The 23,182-nt window shown below is 42.7% G+C and overlaps 1 protein-coding gene across 1 annotated transcript in view; it reads right to left on the minus strand.

Moving 5' to 3' along the window:
* Positions 1-2,525: 2,525 nt before the first annotated feature.
* mcidas (multiciliate differentiation and DNA synthesis associated cell cycle protein) overlaps positions 2,526-23,182 on the minus strand; it is a 41,447-nt gene continuing 20,790 nt past the window's right edge. Inside the window, exons 4-7 of the mRNA XM_070862526.1 lie at positions 9,454-9,523; positions 7,666-7,895; positions 3,956-4,066; positions 2,526-2,990 (exon numbers count right to left, since the gene is read on the minus strand). Coding sequence (XP_070718627.1) covers positions 2,526-2,990; positions 3,956-4,066; positions 7,666-7,895; positions 9,454-9,523 — 876 coding nt within the window. The remainder of the gene's footprint in view (positions 2,991-3,955; positions 4,067-7,665; positions 7,896-9,453; positions 9,524-23,182) is intronic.

The raw sequence follows: 23,182 nt of genomic DNA on the forward strand, positions 1-23,182 counted from the left end.
CTTATAATGTTGCGAAGAATAGTGGTAAGCCTGTGGATTTGGGGAGAGCTTCAGAAACCAGCAAAGGATGACCAAAAAATTGATTGAAAGGGAAAAAATAGATTCTGAGAGAAAACTAGCAAGAAAGCAGATTGTAAGAGCTTCTACAAGTATGTAAAAAGATAAAGAGTAGCAAAAGTAAACATTGGTCCCATAGGGGTTGAGGCGGGAGAAATTATTATGGGGAATAAGGAAACGGCAGAAACGTTGAACAAATATTTTGTATCTGTCTTCACAGTAGAAGATGCAAACAGCATACCTAAAATGGTGGGGAACCATGGGTCTAATGAGGGTGAGGAACTTAATGTAATTAATAGAAATAGAGAAAATATACTGGAGAAACTAATGTGACTAATAGCCGACAAATCCCCTGGACCTGAAGATCTGCATCCTAGGTTTTTAAGAGGTAGCTGCAGAGATGGTGAATGCATTGGTTTTGATCTTCCAAAATTCCCTAGATTCTATAGCGGATTGGAAGATAGCAAATGTAACCCCGCTATTCAAGAAAGGAGGGAGTGAGAAAACAGGTCACTACAGGCCAGTTAGCCTGACATCAGACATCGGGAAAATACTGGAATCCATTGTTAAGGAAGTGGTATCAGGGTACTTAGAAAATCATAGTATGATTAGGCAGAGTCAACATGGTTTTATGAAAGGGAAATCATGTTTGACAAATTTATTAGAGTTTTTTGAGGATGTAACTAGCAGGATGTAAGATATAAAGAAGAACCAGTTAATGTAGTATATTTGGATTTCCAAAAGGCATTAGATAAGGTGTCACATAAAAGGTTAATGATACGGGCTAATGGGATTGGAGTTAATGTATTAGCATGGATAGAGGATTAGGTAACAGACAAAAAATAGAGAGTAGGGATAAACAGGTCTTTTTCAAGTTGGCAGGCTGTACCTAGTGAGGTGCCGCAAGGACCAGTGCTGGGGCCTCAGCTATTTACAATCTATATTAATGATCTAAATGAAGGGACCGAGTGTAACGTATCCAAGTTTTCTGATGATACAAAGCTAGGTGGGACAGTAAGCTGTGAGAACACAAAGCGTCGGCAAAGGGATATAGATAGACTAAGTGAGTGGGCAGTAAGTTGGCAGATGGAGCATAATGTAGGGCAATGTGAGGTTATTCACTTTGGTAGGAAAAATAGAAAAACAGAATATTTTTTAAATGGTGAGAAACTTTTAAATGCTGGTGTTCATAGAGATTTGGGTGTCCTTGTGCAAGAAACACAGATAGCTAGCATGCTGCAGGTACAGCAGGCAAATGGCATGTTGTTCTTTATTGCAAGGGGGCTGGAGTATAAGAGTAAGGAAGTATTTCTACAATTGTACAAGACCTTGATGAGACCACACCTGGAGTACTTTTTACAATTTTGGTCTCCTTTTCTAAAGAAGGATATACTTGCCTTGGAGGTGGTACAATGGAGGTTCACTAGATTGATTCCTGGGATGAGAGGGCTGTCTTATGATGAGAGATTGTGTCGAATGGGCCTATACTCTCTGGAGTTTAGAAGAATGAGAGGGATCGAATTGAAACATACAAGATTCTGAAGGGGACTGGCAGGGTAGATGCTGAGAGGTTGTTTCCCCTGGCTGGAGTGTCTGGAGCTAGAGGGCACAGTCTCAGGATAAGGGGTAGGCCAGTTAAGAGAGAGATAAGGAGGAATTTTTTTCACTCAGAGCATTGTGAAACTTTGGAATCTCTGCCCCAGAGGACTGTGGATGCTGAGTCTCTGAGTATATTCAAGGCTGAGATAGATAGATTTGTGGAGCCTAGGAGAATCAAGGGATATGGAGAATGGGCAGGAAAGTGGAGTTGAGGTCGATAATCAGCCATGATCTTAGTGAATGGCGGAGCAGGCTCGAAGGGCCATATGGTCTACTCCTGTTCCTATTTCCCATGTTCTTATATACAGATCTAGAGCTGTTTCCTCGATATTCAAGTGTCCCCACCGATGTGTACAGCAGCATAAACAAACAGTCATGAATTTTCTCACCAGAATAAGTTGCACCGACATTTTTACATTTCTTCTGTTGTGTGAGATATTTACACTGCAAATATGAACTATAACCATTATGTTAATAAGCAAACAAAATCAAACTATTCATAAAACAAACATAAACAGGAAATAACTTATTTTCTTTCTAAGAACTTTGTATTTTAAACCCTGAAGGATATAACTTGTAGATTGTTTCTGTGCATATGGCATTTTCTGTAAATAATAATGGGATATTAAGCTAAAATTTATATTTGTTATGTCATATTTTGGTAGAGTATATACACACACGCAAACCACAATTATAAATGACTTTGAAATACTCAGTGGACCTGAAATATAATGCCTGTTGGGGAAGATTTAATCTTCTAAGTGCTGGCAGTGCAAAGGTGTTGCATGGAATTCCTTCATGTACAGTATTTGCTAAAAAGTAAAATTAGTAATGTCCTACTGGTCAGTGTAGTTAGCTGATCATCCCAATCAACTGGGAATCCATCGAAATTTAAAACCACCACTAGGTGTCCTGGTGGTAAATGCATTACCCTGAGGAAAAGCTAATGTTCTTATTGTACAGTGATTGCGAATTGAAGTCTTGAAAGACATATCATTTTCCAGCTCACTGGTACTTAAACTAGCCGTGTTGCAGGCCATTGACGTTTGAAGCCCATTGAAGCTCCCATACATGTTGATGGTTTCCTGGCTTTCATTGTAACTGGCTTCTCCTGAGTAGTGGTTTCTCTTGAGATGTTTAGAGTCTGTGGCATTCAGTGTTTGCAAGGCTGCGTTGCATTTTTCTGAGATGTCTCTTAAAATCTCATCCACTTTATCACAGTCTTGGTTGTCAAAGTAGGTATCCTCAACTTTTTGCCGCTTAGCTGGGGATCTCAAGGGAAAGGTCTCAGACATAGTATCATTGGCATTCTGGCATTCCTGCTTCATTAATTTCTAGTAAAAGATAAAAGTAACAATTCTTGAATGAACTGATTGCTTTAGGTATCTCACTTACAGTTGCACCCTACTATATATATGCAGACTGACATTAAAACTGGACTGTTACAATGCTCTAGTCCATTAGTGGGTTAAGATGCTGTCATAAACCATCAACGGGGTGACTGCTGCCAACGAACCAGAAGCTGCGCAGAAGTGTACTGCGCAAGAGAAAGCTCTGTGCAAAAATGCTTACACAGATGCGCAGAGGTCCACATTCAATTGGTGCATTTAAAATATTTTGAGATCATGGGCCACCGTATTTCTGAGTAAGTAAAGTGTCCAGGAGCTCTAATGATGAGCACTTTGTAAACCCAGTTTGATACCACAATGGAATTATACTCTGTACGGTGTTAAAATGAAACAATGTGAGACTGCCTCCTCAAGGGGGATTCACAAATTTCGTGAAGTTGGGTAAGGAAGAGAGTTATGTTGTTACTTTTGGCAGCGATGCAAAATAGCTGCGCGCCTGTGCCCTAAGGTTCCTCCAGCCTAGGTCACCAATGAGATATGTTTGAAGTCCTTTCCTATTCTGTGCTCTACTTTGTGGGTATGTTGCTTAAAAGAGCAAAGAACAATTTGCTGTGTTTATTTTCACCAAGAGATCAATTGTTAGTTTCTTATACAGTGTAAAATGATTAGTGTAGCTGTGATCAGACAGCATTCTGAAGGCAAAGGTCAGGTTTTGTTGTGCTAACTGTGCTGCTATATTGTGAGAGACAGCCTGTCTAGTCCAGAAACCAGCACATATATACACACACCCTTATCTCCGACTCGCCAGGTTTCCAACGTCTTAAAAGCAAGTGTGTCCTCAAATTAGTGGGCCCCACCACTTCTTGAAGCAGGCATGCCCCGAAATGCAATTAAACCATGTTCCTGTCATGAAAGTGGGAATTCATGGTGTGAACGTTTAGAATACTTACATCAAGTATAGATGCCAAATGTTTTGCTTTACTGGCAAGCTCTTTCAGTTGGACATTTCTTTCCTTCAGTGACACAATTTCATATTGTTTTCTATTTAAAGTGACTTGCAGCTGCAATAGAAAGCACTAATCAGCCACAAAAGCTAACATTCTACAAATTGAGAATATAATGCAGCATATTACTTTTAGATTATCAAAAATTTCAATTACACTTTAAGCTTCATGAAAAATCTTGATGGAAAGGTAGAATTCCCTTTAGTCCCAGTCCCCTGCCTTTCCTCATTCCCTTTTGTTTATTTATTTTCAAATATTTATCCACCACCATTTTAAAAGCTATTTGGAATTCTGCTTCCATCACTGTTTCTGGCAGAGGATTCCATGTCCTAACAATCCTGTGTAAAAACAATTCAAACTTTTCCCTTCATTCTTTTGGTGATGATCTCGAATTTATTGCCTCTTATTACCAACACCCATTGGGTACATCACTTCCAACTCTTTTTCAGTCTCAGCAACACCCTTTTATACTAAGGCATTGTCTCCTGTTCATCAACCACTTTCCATTCGACTACATTCCCTCTTATACCATACTCCTGAACGTTCTGAAGCACCTTATCAAATCCCCCCTGAAAAACGATGTAAACTACATCGACTGCATTTCCTTTATCTGTCCAATTGATTACTTTCAAAAAACTCTATTAAATTTGACAAGCACAATTTGTCTTTAGTGGATCCATGCTGGTTGTCACTGATTACAAGGGAAATTAAGGATAGTGTTAAATCCAAGGAATAGGCATATAAATTGGCCAGAAAAAGCAACAAACCTGAGGACTAGAAGAAATTTAGAATTCAGCAGAGAAGGACAAAGGGTTTAATTAGCAGGAGGGAAATAGAGTATGAGAAGAAGCTTGCCGGGAACATAAAAACTGACTGCAAAAGCTTCTATAGATATGTGAAGAGAAAAAGATTAGCAAAGACAAACGTAGGTCCCTTGCAGTTGGATTCAGGTGAATTTATAATGGGGAACAAAGAAATGGCAGACCAATTGAACAAATACTTTGGTTCTGTCTTCACGAAGGAACACAAATAACCTTCCGGAAGTGCTAGGGGACCGAGGGTCGAGTGAGAAGGAGGAATTGAAGGATATCCTTATTAGGCGGGAAATAGGGAAATTGATAGGATTGAAGGCCGATAAATCCCCGGGGCCTGATAGTCTGCATCCCAAAATACTTAAGGAAGTGGCCCTAGAAATAGTGGATGCATTGGTGATTATTTTCCAACAGTCTATCGACTCTGGATCAGATCCTAAGGTCTGGAGGGTAGCTAATGTAACACCGCTTTTTAAAAAGGGAGGGAGAGAGAAAGCGAGTAATTATAGACCGGTTAGCCTGACATCAGTAGTGGGGAAAATGTTGGAATCAATTATTAAAGATGAAATAGCAGCACATTTGGAAAGCGGTGACAGGATCGGTCCAAGTCAGCATGGATTTATGAAAGGGAAATCATGCTTGACAAATCTTCTGGAATTTTTTGAAGATGTAACTAGTAGAGTAGACAAGGGAGAACCAGTGGATATGGTGTATTTAGACTTTCAAAAGGCTTTTGACAAGGCCCCACACAAGAGATTGGTGTGCAAAATCAAAGAACATGGTATTGGGGGTAATATACTGACATGGATAGAGAATTGGTTGGCAGACAGGAAGCAGAGAGTCGGGATAAACGGGTCCTTTTCAGATTGGCAGGCAGTGACTAGTGGAGTGCCACAGGGCACAGTGCTGGGACCCCAGCTCTTTACAATATACATCAATGATTTGGATGAAGGAATTGAGTGTAATATCTCCAAGTTTGCAGATGATACTAAACTGGGTGGCAGTGGGAGCTGTGAGGGGGATGCTAAGAGGCTGCAGGGTGACTTGGACAGGTTAGGTGAGTGGGCAAATGCATGGCAGATGCAGTATAATGTGGATAAATGTGAGGTTATCCATTTTGGGGGCAAAAACGCAAAGACAGAATATTATCTGAATGGTGGCAGATTAGGAAAAGGGGAGGTGCAACGGGACCTGGGTGTCATGGTTCATCAGTCATTGAAAGTTGGCATACAGGTACAGCAGGCAGTGAAGAAGGCAAATGGTATGTTGGCCTTCATAGCTAGGGGATTTGCGTATAGGAGCAGGGAGGTCTTACTGCAGTTGTACAGAGCCTTAGTGAGGCCTCACCTGGAATATTGTGTTCAGTTTTGTTCTCCTAATCTGAGGAAGGACGTTCTTGCTATTGAAGGAGTGCAGCGAAGGTTCACCAGACTGATTCCAGGGATGGCAGGACTGACATATAAGGAGAGACTGGATCAACTGGGCCTTTATACATTGGAGTTTAGAAGGATGAGAGGGGATCTCATAGAAACATCTAAAATTCTGACGGGACGGGACAGGTTAGATGCGGGGAGAATGTTTCCGATGTTGGGGAAGTCCAAAACCAGGGGACACAGTCTTAGAATAAAGGGTAGGCCATTTAGGACTGAGATGAGGAGAAACTTCTTCACTCAGAGAGTTGTTAACTTGTAGAATTCCCTGCCGCAGAGAGTTGTTGATGCCAGTTCATTGGATATATTCAAGAGGGAGTTAGATATGGCCTTTACGGCTAAAGGGATCAAGGGGTATGGAGAGAAAGCAGGAAAGGGGTACTGAGGGAATGATCAGCCATGATCTTATTGAATGGCGGTGCAGGCTCGAAGGGCCGAATGGCCTACTCCTGCACCTATTTTCTATGTTTCTATCTTTCTATGTTTACCCTATGTATTTCTAAATGCTTCCTAATTAATTAAGTTTAGGTACTTCTATGACATCTATTCTTAACTTTCCTTGTTCTACTAAAAAGAACTATAACCTGTGATCATCTTAGTGAATCTTTTCTGTACCCTGGCCATTGCCTTGACATCTTTTCTCAAGTACACTTTCCGAAACTAGATTTAATATATTTCTGAGTAGTTAGGTATGGTATGATCACCACATTGGGTTCATCTGTACCCTGGTATTACTGACACTACCATCTAATTATCATCGGTAAAAGTTTTAAAGATTATAAATGGGTTATGATGTAACTCTAATTGATAGCTTCAGGTTCTTTTAACTTGAGGAGTTAAAGCAGTTACAGCAGTTAACATTATCAGTTGTAGATAAAGATAAATAGACTACTTTTCATTTGTGTTTTGTTTAAAACAAAACTATAATTTCATTTAGTAAACAATGAATTATAAGATTTGCCCAAATTCTGCAAGATCATATTTCACACAAACATTTCCAATAAAAAGGAAGTTCAGTTGTTCTTGCTCAACAAAGCTAGCCAGTCGTGCTAAATATGTGAAACTTGCAGATACACGGATATTTAGCAAGGACCAGCTAGTTTTGATAAGCTTGACCTTTTTTTAATTATTCCTTTTCAGGATCTGGGTAGTGCTGGCAAGGCCGGCATTTATTGCCCATCCTTAGTTGCCCTTGAGAATGTGGTGGTGGGCCTTCCTCTTGAACCACAGTGGTGAAGGTGCTCCCACAATGCTGTGTGCAAAATATACATATCCACCACTGGAGCTGTAACATTTCATACAAATTAGCTAATCATTCTCCAGTATTTGTTGATCTAGGTTTTTATTATACAGTCTTTGTTATTATGATCAAATCTGTCACAGCAGGTGAAATATTTCTATGTATTTTTCTTACATGTTCATTTTCCTCCAGAGCATCTCCTAGAGCTCTTTGATTTTCTTCTGCCACATCCTTCCAAAACTGCTCAGGTGGTTGCGAGTGGTCTGTTTGCAAATTCAGCTCCAGTAGAGCGTCATGCGCGCCCGGAATTGAGGACGAAATGCATGCTTCAAGATCAGACACATAGTCAGAAAGCGGCAAGTCTGCATCAGTCATGGACATAGGTTGCAACAAAGATGATGGGTCTGTGGACAAAAGGAAAGGTAGTTGCAGCATAAATAGAGGCATAGAGTATAAAATCAAGGAAGTTATGGTAAACCTTTATAAATCACTGGTTAGACCTCAGCTGGAGTATTGTGTTCAATTCTGAGCACCATACTTTAGAATGGATGTCAAGACCTTGGCGAGGGTGCAGAGGAGATTTACTAGAATGGTTCCAGGGATGAGGGAATTCAGTTATGTGGAGAGACTGGAGAATCTTTGATTATTCTCCTTAGAGCAAAGAAGGTTAATAGAGTTGCTCAAAATGATGGCAGGTTTTGATAAAGTAGATAGGGAGAAACTGTTTCCACTGGCAGGGGGGGTCACAACCAGAGCACATAGATTTTAAATAATTGGCAAAAAAAAAGCCAGGGGGAGATGAGGAGAATGTCTTTACTCAACCAGTTGTTATAATCTGAAAGATGGTTGAAGCAGATTCAATAGTAACTTTCAAAAGCGAGTTGGGTAAATACTTAAAAGGTGAAAGATACAGGGTTATGGGGAAAGAGCAGGGGAATGGAACTAATTGGACGGCTCTTTCGGGGAGCCGGCAAATGCGCGATGGGCCGAATGGCCTCCTTCTGTGCTGTGTGATTCTATGAAAATATTGTTAAGACTCGCTTGATTGTCCACCGGTTATTCTTTGCATCTGTCGTTTTCCAAATACACCGCTGGGGCGTTCGGGAGCTCCAGCGAATAGTGTTCTGGCTGAGTTGAAGGAACAACGAGCAGAAAAATGTTATTTCCTGCCTGGTTTCGAAAATTACTGGACAAACTCCATCCCTGCAGAAAAAAAATTGTATCTATATATGCATCGATATAGCTGTTAGTTATTCAACCTTGCATGTTTTGCATTTTGTTGTGGTTCGATGTGATAAAGCAGAAATGTATCTGGAAATGTATTGCTTGATGTCCCTTCGCACACTCCCTGCAGCTAAATTGTAATTAGCTTCACTTCACTATCGGTCGCGTGGGCATGTTGATAAACAATCCGTCTCAAATGTCTTTAAATGATCTCATTTATTCTGCACTAATTAATCGCAGTAATGATTCTACTCTGATCGATGCCCAGTGTGCTCCGCGTTCCTCTCGAACTATAGGTTGTTTTCGTGAAATGTTATGAAAGTAACTTGTGTAATAGACTAAAGGTGTTTTTTGTTTGTGTATCCGGATTACTTTAAACATAGTTCGAGTTTGTGCATACGAGGTAGCTAAAAAAAGATCACAGTTAATTTGAAATCGTTTTGCAATATTTTTAGAAACATTCCCTTTAAACGACTTTCATCACCTTAATGTTCCGACCTTTGGAAGGCTGTCATAAAATGACGACAGATTTACTGGAGCAGCAAGTTCAGGCACGCTGTGGGTTTCTTTTTTTTTAACTGCTCATTGTTATATCTTTCAGCACTGTGTTCCTTTGTTTCCAGTGGCAACGACTGATGAGGACATGGGAACAACATTAATGTGTAATCACGATTCCTCTAAAACTACGTGTACTTTCTGAAGGTTTCATAAAGGCACAATGAAATTTAATGTACTTACCGCACATTATAATATCAACATCCTTGAAATCTTGCAGGTCAAACGCTGATGCTTCTTCCAGTGGCTGATTCTGCAAGAAGAAAATAATTCTTGGTAATGAAATCGCATCCCCCAAAGAATGATTATAGTTTACTCTGATATTACTCTATACAAGGAAGCTTTGCGGTGGTTTATGAGTTGTAGGACATGTAGTCAATGTTAATGTAAGTGTCAAATTCCTCCTCGTCAGTTACAGATCCCATCATGGCCTCGCCCAGTCCTCCCTCTGCCACCTCGTCCAGTCTGTCCTTTCCTCTGGCCTCCCTCTGCTCCACTATCAATGGGTCAGCCCTCTTAGCCTGACTGTCTGCAACTACCTCGCTAATCCTTGTTACCTTTCTCCCCACTTTGTAAAGTCGATTTCTTTGACCATGCTTTGATCATGTCCCCTGACTCTCCTATTATTGCTGGGGTCCATTTCTCTGAAATGCTTTTGAATGTATGTTGCATTAAAGGCACTACAATAATGTAAGTTTCTATTGCGAGCATGTTTATGTGTGTGCATTTAATATATGTGCGCGCACAAATATGTGCACTAAACACAACCCCAAATATAATAAATACTGTACATATGCACTAAACACAACTCAAAATATAATGCAAAACAATACAAAAGCAAACATACCTGGAATTCAAACCCCCATTGAGCAAATTGCATGTAACAGGTTTGGAGTGCCATTGGAAGAGCTGCCGGTGGATGGTCTTTTATTTGCTTACAAGGGTCTATCACTACTTTTAAATAACACCAGCCCAGGGAGAATTGCCTGCTCTATCTGTTCAAGTAATCACAGCAGCAAATAGCCCGACTATCTGCAATAGCAGTACTCCCGAGCAGCAAAGATTAAACTGAGAATGATCTATGAGGGTGAAAAAGTAATAATAAACCTAACGAGTCACCATCAAAGTGATCCGTTCCCTAGCGCTCTGTCCCCACTGATAATATTGACCAATAACTTGAAGTACCGCAGTGGCCCGAGTCGATGGCATTGGATGTACCGGTGATAAGCTGGAAAGGCGTTTCGCTAACTGCCACTCGTGTCCGGAGCAGCCATTATGCAGACAGCCTGCTTCATTTCAATAGGACAGCCACACGAGCCAACCACATTGCACCTGGACCCAGCAAATACTTTCACACTTAAGCACAGTCAAAGATTAACACGGCCTCCGTTCGCGAAGTTTGGCACTGATTCCAGGCAGCATTTCTATCACATCCCAGAGCACGTGTGTGCCCAGATTTACGTAATGCAAACTTTCTAAATAAGGACGCGCCCAAACTGAGTTCAGGCACATGATCCAATGGACACTTTCTTCGGTCAAATTTTGATTAATTACATCCCCTACGAGAAGATAAAATTCATTCAGCTTTCCTACCTCCCGCTTACTCTGGAACATACTAAACACGAGTTTAGTAACACGCCAGGAGGTATCACTAGTACTTCATTTTCTGGTCGACTTCAATCAAACTGCTCACTCAGTCCACCTCCGAGTCCCACCTCTGTCTCCAATGTATTGTGCAGCTCCTACCAATGTTGGTGTTTTAAAAAAAATCATTCTTGGGATATGAGCATCGCTGGCAAAGCCGGCATTTATTGCCCATCCCTAGTTGCCCTTAAGAAAGTGGTGGTGGGTCTTCTTGGTGGGCGTTCCAAAATGTTGACCCTAAGAAAATATGCCCAAGTTGGGATGGTGTGAAATGTGGAGGGGAACCTGCAGGCGATGGTCTTCCCATCCATCTGCTGCCCTTGTCCATCTAGATGGTGGAGGGTGCACAACTTGCTATAGAGAGGACATACTGCAGCCATGGTACACAGTGGAGGGAGTGATTATTTTGCCCTAGATGGTGTTGAGCTTTCTAATGAAAGGAAAAGCAGCTGCGCTTGGATGAAATCACTGTCGGTGGGAAAATATTCTGGATTTGTATTGAAACTTTTTTTTAAATCCTTGCAATTTCTTTCACTCCTCCCCTAATGGGCCTGGCTCAAATAACCAGCCTTCAGTGTAGGTGTATGCAGTATAGGTCAGGCAGAGTCAGCATGGATTTATGAAGGGAAAGTCATGTTTGACAAATTTGCTAGAATTCTTTGAGGATGTAACGAACGGGTGGATAAAGGGGAACCAGTGGATGTGGTGTAATTGGACTTCCTGAAGGCATTTGACAAGGTGTCACATAAAAGTTTACTGCACAAGATAAAAGTTCACGGCGTTGGGGGTAATATATTAGCATGGATAGAGAATTGGCTAACTAACAGAAAACAGAGAGTAGGGATAAATGGTTTATTCTCTGGTTGGCAATCAGTAACCAGTGGGGTACCGCAGGGATCAGTGCTGGGACCCCAACTATTTACAATCTATGGATGAAGGGACTGAGTGTAATGTAGCCAAGTTTGCTGATGATACAATGATGAGAGGAAAAGCAATGTGTGAGGACACAAAAAATCTGCAAAAGGACATAGACAGGCTAAGTGAGTGGGCAAAGATTTGGCAGATGGAGTATAATGTTGGAAAGTGTGAGGTCATGTACTTTGGCAGAAAAAATCAAAGAACAAGTTATTATTTAAATGGAGAAAGATTGCAAAGTGCTCAGTACAGCTGAACCTGGGGGTCCTGGTGCATGAAACACAAAAGGTTAGTATGCAGGTACAGCAAGTGATCAGGAAGGCCAATGGAATCTCGGCCTTCATTGCAAAAGTGATGGAGTATAAAAGCAGGGAAGTCTTCCTACAGTTGTACAGGGTATTGGTGAGGCCACACCTGGAATACTGCATGCAATTTTGGTTTCCATATTCATGAAAGGATATACTTGCTTTGGAGGCAGTTCAGAGAAGGTTCACAAGATTGATTCCGTAGATGAGGGGGTTGACTTATGAGGAAACATTGAGTAGGTTGGGCCCCTACTCCTTGGAATTCAGAAGAGAGGTGATCTTATCGAAATGTATAAGATTATGAGGGGGCTTGACAAGGTGGATGCAGAGAGGATGTTTCCACTGATAGGGTGACTAGAAATAGGGGGCATCATTTTAGAATAAGGGGCCACCCATTTAAAACTGAGATGAGGAGAAATTTCTTCTCTCAGAGAGTTGTGGATCTGTGGAATTCGCTGCCTCAGAGAGTTGTGGAAGCTGGGACATTGAATAAATTTAAGACAGAAATAGACAGTTTCTTAAACAATAAGGGAATAAATGGTTATGGGGAGTGGGCAGGGAAGTGAACCTGAGTCCATGATCAGATCAGCCATGATCGTATAAAATGGTGGAGCAGGCTCGAGGGGCCATATGGCCTTCTTCTGCTCCTATTTCTTATGTTCTTATGTTCTTATGAGTGTGGACAGACATCAGGACTGCGCCCATTCTATCCTTACCAGATATCCACATATGTGTGCTGCACTATAGGAGTCGCTGGATCATGATCAGCAGTATAAACCCTAGCTGATTTTCTCCTTTCTCTTTAGTGGAACTAGGATACAAATTGTAACACTCCTGCCATGCAATAGCAAAGATTAGAGCTTGTATAACAATAATCCTAATGGAGAGATACCACCTTCAGCTCAGCGGGTTAAATCCGCCATGTGGTGTGAAACTGAACTATACAGACACAGTGGAACATCAATATACTCTGTGGTAGTATAGCGAAGAATTAGCCAGGATTCTGGTTTCTGATTTATCCAGTGACTCTTGCTGAAAACTGTAGGAAGTGAATGTCAAATGATGACAGAATCTAATGGTCCAGAATCCTGAGATGCCTCTTCATGGTGGACCAATGTGCCCATTTCACTGTCTAAGCTCACCGATGAAACATAGAAGAATCAGTCATTGGTATAGATAATGGAAGCCCACTATCCCTGGTGGATCTGTACTGCTGGGAGTCATCCCCTTCAGGAAAGGGAAAAATGGAATAAAAATTAAAACAAAATCCCTCTTGCTGTTGTGTTACTGAAAAATATTATTATTGTGCTGGGCCTCAGCTGTTTTGCTTTTTATAAATTCCCTCTCTGCCCCTCTGATCACCCTTTTAATATATTTTGTATTTTCTTGCATTTATCCCAGTGAGTTCCTTCTCCTTTCTTCCCACAGGATTTATAAAGACAATTTTCCTTTTTAAGTCACTCTTAATTTGAACCTTAATCAATGTACGGTCACATTTGTTTAGTCTGAGCTTGTATTTATCCTGCATGCTTACCATTATACCTTTAAAGGTGTCCCACTTGTCTTCGACTGAACTGTTGTTGAACAACCTCCCCCAGTTTATTTGCTTTAGCTGTTCTCTCATTTCATTGAATTTAGCCTTTTAAAGTTATATACCTGGCACCAGGTCTTAGGTTTTGCAGACTCCCTGCCCATGTTAAATTTTGTGGTCACTGTCCTCGAGCACAGCGTCTTCAACTTCTTGTACATTTTCTGCGTTATTAATGAAGACCAGATCAAGATTAGCAATGCCTGTCATGGATTCTTCAATGCACTGGGTCAAGAAGCAGTCATGAATTACTTTATCAACTCTAACTTGAAACAACATGGGCCCGAAATTCATCGATGTACTGCCCACTAGCGCCCGCTTACCGACCAAAAATATAATTTTGGTGAACAAACACCTACATATCACCTACATATCGCCCGCGGAAAATTCATCAATGATATACCACCGGATGGTATGCACATCGCCCGCCCATGCAGACCACCAAGATACAGCCCAAACGTGCAAAATTCATGACATACTACCGAACATACCGCCGGAAATGCATACCGTCCTAGAGAAGGTGCTTTTAAATGGATCTTAAGTGGGCGGTATGTACACAGAGCTGACAGGTTTGTTTGATATTTATAGTTCTCCACAGTTTGATGTATTTTTAAATGGATTGTAGTATTTTCTAGTGTTAAGCAATAATATAAATGGTCTATTAAAGCCTTATTTACTCCTTTATTAATGAACTATAATAAAAATGTTATTAGTGTCTCTCATGCCCCAGTCTCTCTCTCTCTCTCTCACACCCCCCAGTCTCTTCCCCCCCACCCCCCCATAGCAATCTTCCCCCCATAGCGATCTCTCCTTCCCCCCCCCCCCCACCACCACAGCGATCTCCACCACCACCTCCCCCTGCCCACAGCGCTCTCAGGCCAGCAGTCTCTGGCCTATCGTCGATGCCTCTTGGGGGGGCGAAGCTTGAGAGCCGCATGCGCACAACTCGGGAGCCAAAGATTCCCAAGTCAAAAGGCCTCCTCCACCGTGCACCGCCCACTGCACTCTGCTCCGCTTACCACCGAGAAAAGTGCGATGAAATTCCCGCCCACTCAGCCCCAGCGGTACCGCCCGGTAAAAAATGATGCACCGCCCGGAGACCGCCGAAAAACGGATCATGTGTTTGACCAATTTCAGTCCCCTTGGGTTTTCCCTGTTTATATTAGGTTGATTGAAGTTTTCCATTAAAATAACTTTACTGTTCTAACATACCCTTCCTATCTCTTCATAGAGCAAATTATCCTTTTTCTTATACTGGCCTAGTGATCTATAAGCATACTCTGAGTGTTAACCTGGATTTTCTTTTTAATTCGAGATTAATTTACTTATATATCTCAAGTTACTGCTATCATCTTTCTATTCTGATTTAGGGTTTCTCCATCAATGAGGGAGCAGTGTCATGAACAGTCCTTTTCAAGTCTCCAGCTCATAACATTGAAATCAGACAACCTTTGAATAATAAACATGAATACAAATAGGACTAGGTTGCTTGGATTAGGGCCTCACAACATGGACAACACTCCTGGACTTAGAACACAGAGAAAATTGTCAACCAATTTTCATAAACAATTTTGTTGCAAGTTATTAGAATGATACAACACCTATTTAGCTAATAGAATCATAGAAAAATTACAACACAGATGTAGGCCATTCGGCCCATCATGTCCGTGCCAGTCAAAAAAAAGCTACCCAGCTTCCAGCACTAGATCCGTAGCCCTGTAGGTCACGGCTCTTCAAGTGCACATCCAAGTACCTTTTAAATATGATGAGTGTTTCTGCCACTACCACCCTTTCAGGCAGTGAGTTCCATACACCTACCATCCTCTGGGCATTTTTTTTTTCCTTCATCTCCCCTCTATTCCTTTTACCAACTACTTTAAATCTATGCCCCCTGGTTATTGACCCCCTCTGCTAAGGGAAATACGTCCTTCCTATCCACACTATCTAGGCCCCTCATAATTTTGTACACCTCAATTAAATCTCCCTTCAGCCGCCTCCATTCCAAAGAAAACAACCCCAGCCTAACCAATCTTTCCTCATAGCTAAAACATTCCAATCCTGGCAACATCTTCGTCAATCTCCTCTGCACCCTCCCTAGTGCAATCACATCCTTTCTGTAATATGGTGACCAGAACTGCATGCAGTACTCAAGCTGTGGCCTAACTAGTGTTGTAACATAACTTCCCGGCTCTTATTTTCTATGCCTCAGCTAATAAAGGAAAGTATTCCATATGCCTTTTTAACTTCCTTATCGACCTGTCCTGCTATCTTTAAGGAACTGTGGACATACACTCCAAGGTCCCTCTGTTCCTCCACACCTCTGAGTATCCTCCCATTTATTGTTTATTCCCTTGCCTTGTTGCACCTCCCCAAATGCATTATCTCACACTTCTCCAGATTGAATTCCATTTTCTAGTTTTCTGCCCAACTGACCAGTTCATTGATATCTTCCTGCAGCCTAAAGCGCTCCTCTTCACTGTCAACCACACGGCCAATTTTTCTATCATCTGCAAACTTCTTTATCATGCCCCCTACATTTAAGTCTAAATCATTCATATATACTACAAAAAGCAAGGGACCAAGTACTGAGCCCTGTGGAACCCCACTGGAAACAGCCTTCCAATTGCAAAACCACCGGTCAAACATTACCCTTTGCTTCCTGCCACTAAGCCAATTTTGGATCCTGTTTGACACTCTCCCTTGGATCTCATGAGGTTTTACTTTTTTGATCAACCTGCCATGTGAGACCTTGTCACGCTTCTTTCCCCATTGTGCTTATTATCTTTAAGTTTAGTTGTTAATATTAACAATGACTAAAATATTTTGAATGTAGAGTACCTCTCCAAGATATAATTGTATCTTAGTTTATTTAACTATATTGTAAATTTCTTTCCTGAAACGTTTCACTTGTACAATATTTTCATCTCTATGGCGCACCAGTATTTATCTGAAACTTTATACGGAAACAACATAGTACCAGTTAGTTTCTGGTGAAATTGTACACCAGTTAGTGCAAAATGCAAGATCTAAAACATTATGGGCTGAAATTTGATGAGCATTTCCGTCGGGATTTTCAGCGGTATTCTTTGTTTTCAGCGAAAAACCACCCGGTGCAAGTTTGGTCAAAGTGTTCCACCGGTAGTTTCAAAATACCGCTGGGGAGCGGACCGCCAGCGTGCACTGCCAATAAAACGCTACCGCCCAGCGGTGACCTGTAGGTGAGCAGAAAAAAAATGCCCACGAAACCCAGCCGGAGCTGGGCGATAGGTATGAAACCCTTCAAAAAAAGGTAAGTTCAAGGTTTTTTAAAAATTCTTTACCGGCGATTCAGTGGAAAAGGGTCCTGAGAATGTTTTCCAATTTTTTATTTTTTGTTTTATTGAAAAATATTTTTTGTGTTTTTCCACCAACTTGCAGCCTCGGTCTAAATTTGACGAGGGTCGGGTTTTCCGCCGAGAATCGACATACAACGCCGATTTTTCTCGCATGATGGATTTTTTTCCCTTTTTTAATTAATTTTCCGCCGGGCTTAATTTAATAATCTTTGCATTTTTGGGGGCGATATACCAACGGTGGTGGTTTTTCTTCAAATTCCAGCCCTATGAAACAATCTGATTCATTCTCCAGGAGTTCAGTTGCTGGATGTTGTATCTTTAACAACAGGGAGGTGGTTATTAAAACTGAAATACTGACAGGTGGGCTACGGATCAGTTCTGCTGGGATATTGGTGTTTATTTGCAGATTGTTAACACTACATTCACTCGAGGATTTCAAAGCAACCTCCTCCCTCGGTATATTCTGTTGTGAAATATATGGCTGCTTCTACATAAGTAATATCACAATCAAGATGTTTTGAATGTTATTTACAACCGGATGCATTTTTGCGTGTATTTTGAAAAGGAGTTAGATATACAATTTAAAGAGTCGACTCCATTAGAATAAACCGATCAACACAGGAACAAGAGTAGGCAGTTCAGCCACTTGAACCTGTTCCGCCATTCAATTAGATCATTAATGATCTGTTTCTTAACTCCATTGGTTCTATATCCCTTAATAACCCTGCCTAAGAAAAACCTATCAATCTCAATTTTGAAATTTTCAATTGACCTTGCCTCAGCAGCTTTTTGGGGCAGAGATTTCCACAGATTTCCACAAATTTCCACTACCCTTTACGTTTAGAAGTGTTTCTGACATCACTCCTGAACGGCCTAGCTCTAATTTTAAGATTATGCCCCCTTGTCTTGGAGACCCCCACCAGAGAAAATAGTTTCTATTCTCCCCTTTAAACATCTTAAACACCTCAATTAGATCACCCCTTAATCTTCCATATTCAAGGAAATACAAGCCTAGTCCATGCAACCTCATAATTTTTTTAAAATCTATAGTTTTTCTATTTTTTAATCATTCTGTTTTCTATAATAGTGTGTGCCCGGTGTAGTATCAGGATCTCCTCCAGCGGCGGTGGACCTTCACTCCTCCAGCAGCGATCGGGCCTTTCCTCAATGACAGCTGGACCTCCTTCCCCACAGGTGATCTCCTCCTTCAGCGACGACTGGAGCTCTCCTCCTCCTCCAGCATGTGGTGAGCATCATGACTGTGACACCCCTGACCTCCCACTCTGAACCCCAGTGGGCCACTGCCCCTTCCAATGCCTGCCCCCAACCAAGCATCGGACCACCTACCATCAAGGGTGCTATCCAGCGCTGAGCCTGCGGCCAACATCTCGCTATGGGCAATTAGGCCCATATAGCAGTGCCTGGTCTCCAATCGTCTTTGACCCCCTTGCCCCTTAACTTGCTCAGCTAAGCCCATGTGGTAGCCGGTGTGCAACGGCCACACCACATTAAAATAACTCACGCACAGGCATCTTCCACTCCTCTGACATGATGTACAGGACCTGGACCGTCAGGACCTTTATGGACAACATCAACAGCGACAGGCCGGAACGCCTCACCTGTCTTAGTTGCCCAGGAACTTAGATGCTTTGCTATCGACATCGCCGCCCTAAACGAGATCCGGCGGGCAGGGGAAGGCCAGCTCAAGGAAAAAGGTGGAGGTTACACCTTCTTCTGGAAAGGGAAAAACTGGATCAACTGGGCTTGTATTCACTGGAGTTCAGAAGAATGAGAGGGGACCTCATAGAAACGTTTAAAATTCTGACGGGGTTAGACAGGTTAGATGCAGGAAGAATGTTCCCAATGTTGGGGAAGTCCAGAACCAGGGGTCACAGTCTAAGGATAAGGGGTAAGCCATTTAGGACCGAGATAAGGAGGAACTTCTTCACCCAGAGAGTGGTGAACCTGTGGAATTCTCTACCACAGAAAGTTGTTGAGGCCAATTCACTAAATATATTCAATAAGGAGTTAGATGAAGTCCTTACTACTAGGGGGATCAAGGGGTATGGCGAGAAAGCAGGAATGGGGTGCTAAAGTTACATGTTCAGCCATGAACTCATTGAATGGCGGTGCAGGCTAGAAGGGCCGAATGGCCTACTCCTGCACCTATTTTCTATGTTTCTATGTTTCTATGAAACCAGAGGAAGAACGCAACCTCCACGGAGTCGGCTTCGCCATCAAAAACGAGCTGGTCAACCGCCTCATAGACTCCCCCTGCAGGGTTAACGAACGCCTCTTGACTCTTCGACTCACCTGATCCCGGAATCAATGCGCCACAGTCATCAGTGCATACGCCCCAACACTCGATGCAACAGATGAGACCAACGAGGGTGTCTACTCCAACCTCAAAAAATCCCTGTCCCGCGTACAATGTAACACCACTGTATTACTGTATACACGCAACTTAGATGCACACTTTGACCACAGGGGATGAACTTGTGGGAGACACTCCTTACCTGATCACACAGGTATATAAAGGGAGGTCCCACGCAGGGTCATCACTTCTGGAGTTCTGTAATAAAGAGTTAAGGTCACAGGGTGGCCTTGTCCCTGGAATGTGCCTCGTGTGGTTTCATGCTGTGGAGTCAGGACTTTACAGTGGTGATGAGAAACGGGAATTCACGACCCACGAGAATGGCCACCAGTAGCACAGAGGAACGGTACTGTGTTGGGGAAGACTGAGACGCTTTTGTCGAGAGGCTTCAGCAAAGCTTCGTAACTAAAGACTGGCTGGGGGATGCAGCGGCCAACAAGCGACTGGCTAATCTCCTGACCAGCTGCGGACCAAAGACTTATGCGCTCATGAAGGACTTACTGGCACCCGAAAAGCCGTCGGACAAAACCTTTGAAAAGCTCAGCAAACTAATCGGGGAGCACCTCAAACCGGCGAGCAGCATACACATGGCTCGACACAGATTCTACACCCACCGACGTCGTGAAGGACAGAGCATACCGGACTTTGTAGCGGACCTCTGGCGTTTGGCCAGCCTCTGTAAGTTCACAGACGCCTGCAGGGGGGAGATGCTAAGGGACTTCTTCATCGAGGGTATCGGTCATGTGGGAATTTTTCGCAAGTTAATTGAGACCAAGGATTTGACCTTGGAAGCGGCAGCTCAAACTTTCACGGCGGGGGAGGAAGAGACGAAAATGATTTACGCGCGTAATTTTGCCTCTAATGCGGCGATGGATCAGGGAGTCAACATCATAACTGCTACACAGAGCCCCGCAGGCAGGCAGGGGCAGTCCGATATTTACCAGGCAGCAATAGATCCCAGAGCAGGATCTCAACAGATACAATGGCAGGTTGAAACATTAGCTTGGGTGATGTGGAATCTATATGGGTAGAGCTGCAGAATACCAAAGGGCAAAAAACGTTAGTGGGAGTTGTGTACAGACCTCCAAACAGTAGCAGTGATGTTGGGGAGGGCATCAAACAGGAAATTAGGGGTGCATGCAATCAAGGTGCAGCAGTTATAATGGGTGACTTTAATATGCACATAGATTGGGCTAGCCAAACTGGAAGCAATACGGTGGAGGAGGATTTCCTGGAGTGCATAAGGGATGGTTTTCTAGACCAATATGTCGAGGAACCAACTAGGGGGGAGGCCATCTTAGACTGGGTGTTGTGTAATGAGAGAGGATTAATTAACAATCTCATTGTGCGAGGCCCCTTGGGGAAGAGTGACCATAATATGGTGGAATTCTGCATTAGGATGGAGAATGAAACAGTTAATTCAGAGACCATGGTCCAGAACTTAAAGAAGAGTAACTTTGAAGGTATGAGGCGTGAATTGGCTAAGATAGATTGGCGAATGATACTTAAGGGGTTGACTGTGGATGGGCAATGGCAGACATTTAGAGACCGCATGGATGAATTACAACAATTGTACATTCCTGTCTGGCGTAAAAATAAAAAAGGGAAGGTGGCTCAACCGTGGCTATCTAGGGAAATCAGGGATAGTATTAAAGCCAAGGAAGTGGCATACAAATTGGCCAGAAATAGCAGCGAACCTGGGGTCTGGGAGAAATTTAGAACTCAGCAGAGGAGCACAAAGGGTTTGATTAGGGCAGGGAAAATGGAGTACGAGAAGAAGCTTGCAGGGAACATTAAGGCGGATTGCAAAAGTTTCTATAGGTATGTAAAGAGAAAAAGGTTAGTAAAGACAAACGTAGGTCCCCTGCAGTCAGAATCAGGGGAAGTCATAACGGGGAACAAAGAAATGGCAGACCAATTGAACAAGTACTTTGGTTCAGTATTCACTAAGGAGGACACAAACAACCTTCCAGATATAAAAGGGGTCAGAGGGTCTAGTAAGGAGGAGGAACTGAGGGAAATCCTTATTAGTCGGGAAATTGTGTTGGGGAAATTGATGGGATTGAAGGCCGATAAATCCCCAGGGCCTGATGGACTGCATCCCAGAGTACTTAAGGAGGTGGCCTTGGAAATAGCGGATGCATTGACAGTCATTTTCCAACATTCCATTGACTCTGGATCAGTTCCTATCGAGTGGAGGGTAGCCAATGTAACCCCACTTTTTAAAAAAGGAGGGAGAGAGAAAGCAGGGAATTATAGACCGGTCAGTCTGACCTCTGTAGTGGGTAAAATGATGGAATCAATTATTAAGGATGTCAAAGCAGCGCATTTGGAAAATGGTGACATGATAGGTCCAAGTCAGCATGGATTTGTGAAAGTGAAATCATGCTTGACTAATCTTCTGGAATTTTTTGAGGATGTTTCCAGTAAAGTGGACAAAGGAGAACCAGTTGATGTGGTATATTTGGACTTTCAAAAGGCTTTCGACAAGGTCCCACACAGGAGATTAATGTGCAAAGTTAAAGCACATGGGATTGGGGGTAGTGTGCTAACGTGGATTGAGAACTGGTTGGCAGACAGGAAGCAAAGAGTAGGAGTAAATGGGTACTTTTCAGAATGGCAGGCAGTGACTAGTGGGGTCCCGCAAGGTTCTGTGCTGGGGCCCCAGCTGTTTACATTGTACATTAATGATTTAGACGAGGGGATTAAATGTAGTCTCTCCAAATTTGCGGATGACACTAAGTTGGGTGGCAGTGTGAGCTGCGAGGAGGATGCTATGAGGCTGCAGAGTGACTTGGATAGGTTAGGTGAGTGGGCAAATGCGTGGCAGATGAAGTATAATGTGGATAAATGTGAGGTTATCCACTTTGGTGGTAAAAACAGAAAGACAGACTATTATCTGAATTGTGACAGATTAGGAAAAGGGAAGGTGCAACGAGACCTGGGTGTCATGGTACATCAGTCATTGAAGGTTGGCATGCAGGTACAGCAGGCGGTTAAGAAAGCAAATGGCATGTTGGCCTTCATAGCGAGGGGATTTGAGTACAGGGGCAGGGAGGTGTTGCTACAGTTGTACAGTGCCTTGGTGAGGCCACACCTGGAGTATTGTGTACAGTTTTGGTCTCCTAACTTGAGGAAGGACATTCTTGCTATTGAGGGAGTGCAGCGAAGATTCACCAGACTGATTCCCGGGATGGTGGGACTGACCTATCAAGAAAGACTGGATCAACTGGGCTTGTATTCACTGGAGTTCAGAAGAGTGAGAGGGGACCTCATAGAAACGTTTAAAATTCTGACGGGTTTGGACAGGTTGGATGCAGGAAGAAGGTTCCCAATGTTGGGGAAGTCCAGAACCAGGGGTCACAGTCTAAGGATAAGGGGTAAGCCATTTAGGACCGAGATGAGGAGAAACTTCTTCACCCAGAGAGTGGTGAACCTGTGGAATTCTCTACCACAGAAAGTAGTTGAGGCCAATTCACCAAATATATTCAAAAGGGAGATAGATGAAGTCCTTACTACTCGGGGGATCAAGGGGTATGGCGTGAAAGCAGGAAGGAGGTACTGAAGTTTGATGTTCAGCCATGAACTCATTGAATGGCGGTGCAGGCTAGAAGGGCTGAATGGCCTGCTCCTGCACCTATTTTCTATGTTTCTATGAACGGATGTTCAGCAATTCGAGAAGCTATGGCCACGCAAAGCCAGTAGACCCAAATTAGAACGTATTGAGACACAATTACGGACTTACACCAAG

Source organism: Pristiophorus japonicus, chromosome 2 (genome assembly GCF_044704955.1).
Source record: "Pristiophorus japonicus isolate sPriJap1 chromosome 2, sPriJap1.hap1, whole genome shotgun sequence".
NCBI lineage: Eukaryota > Metazoa > Chordata > Chondrichthyes > Pristiophoridae > Pristiophorus > Pristiophorus japonicus.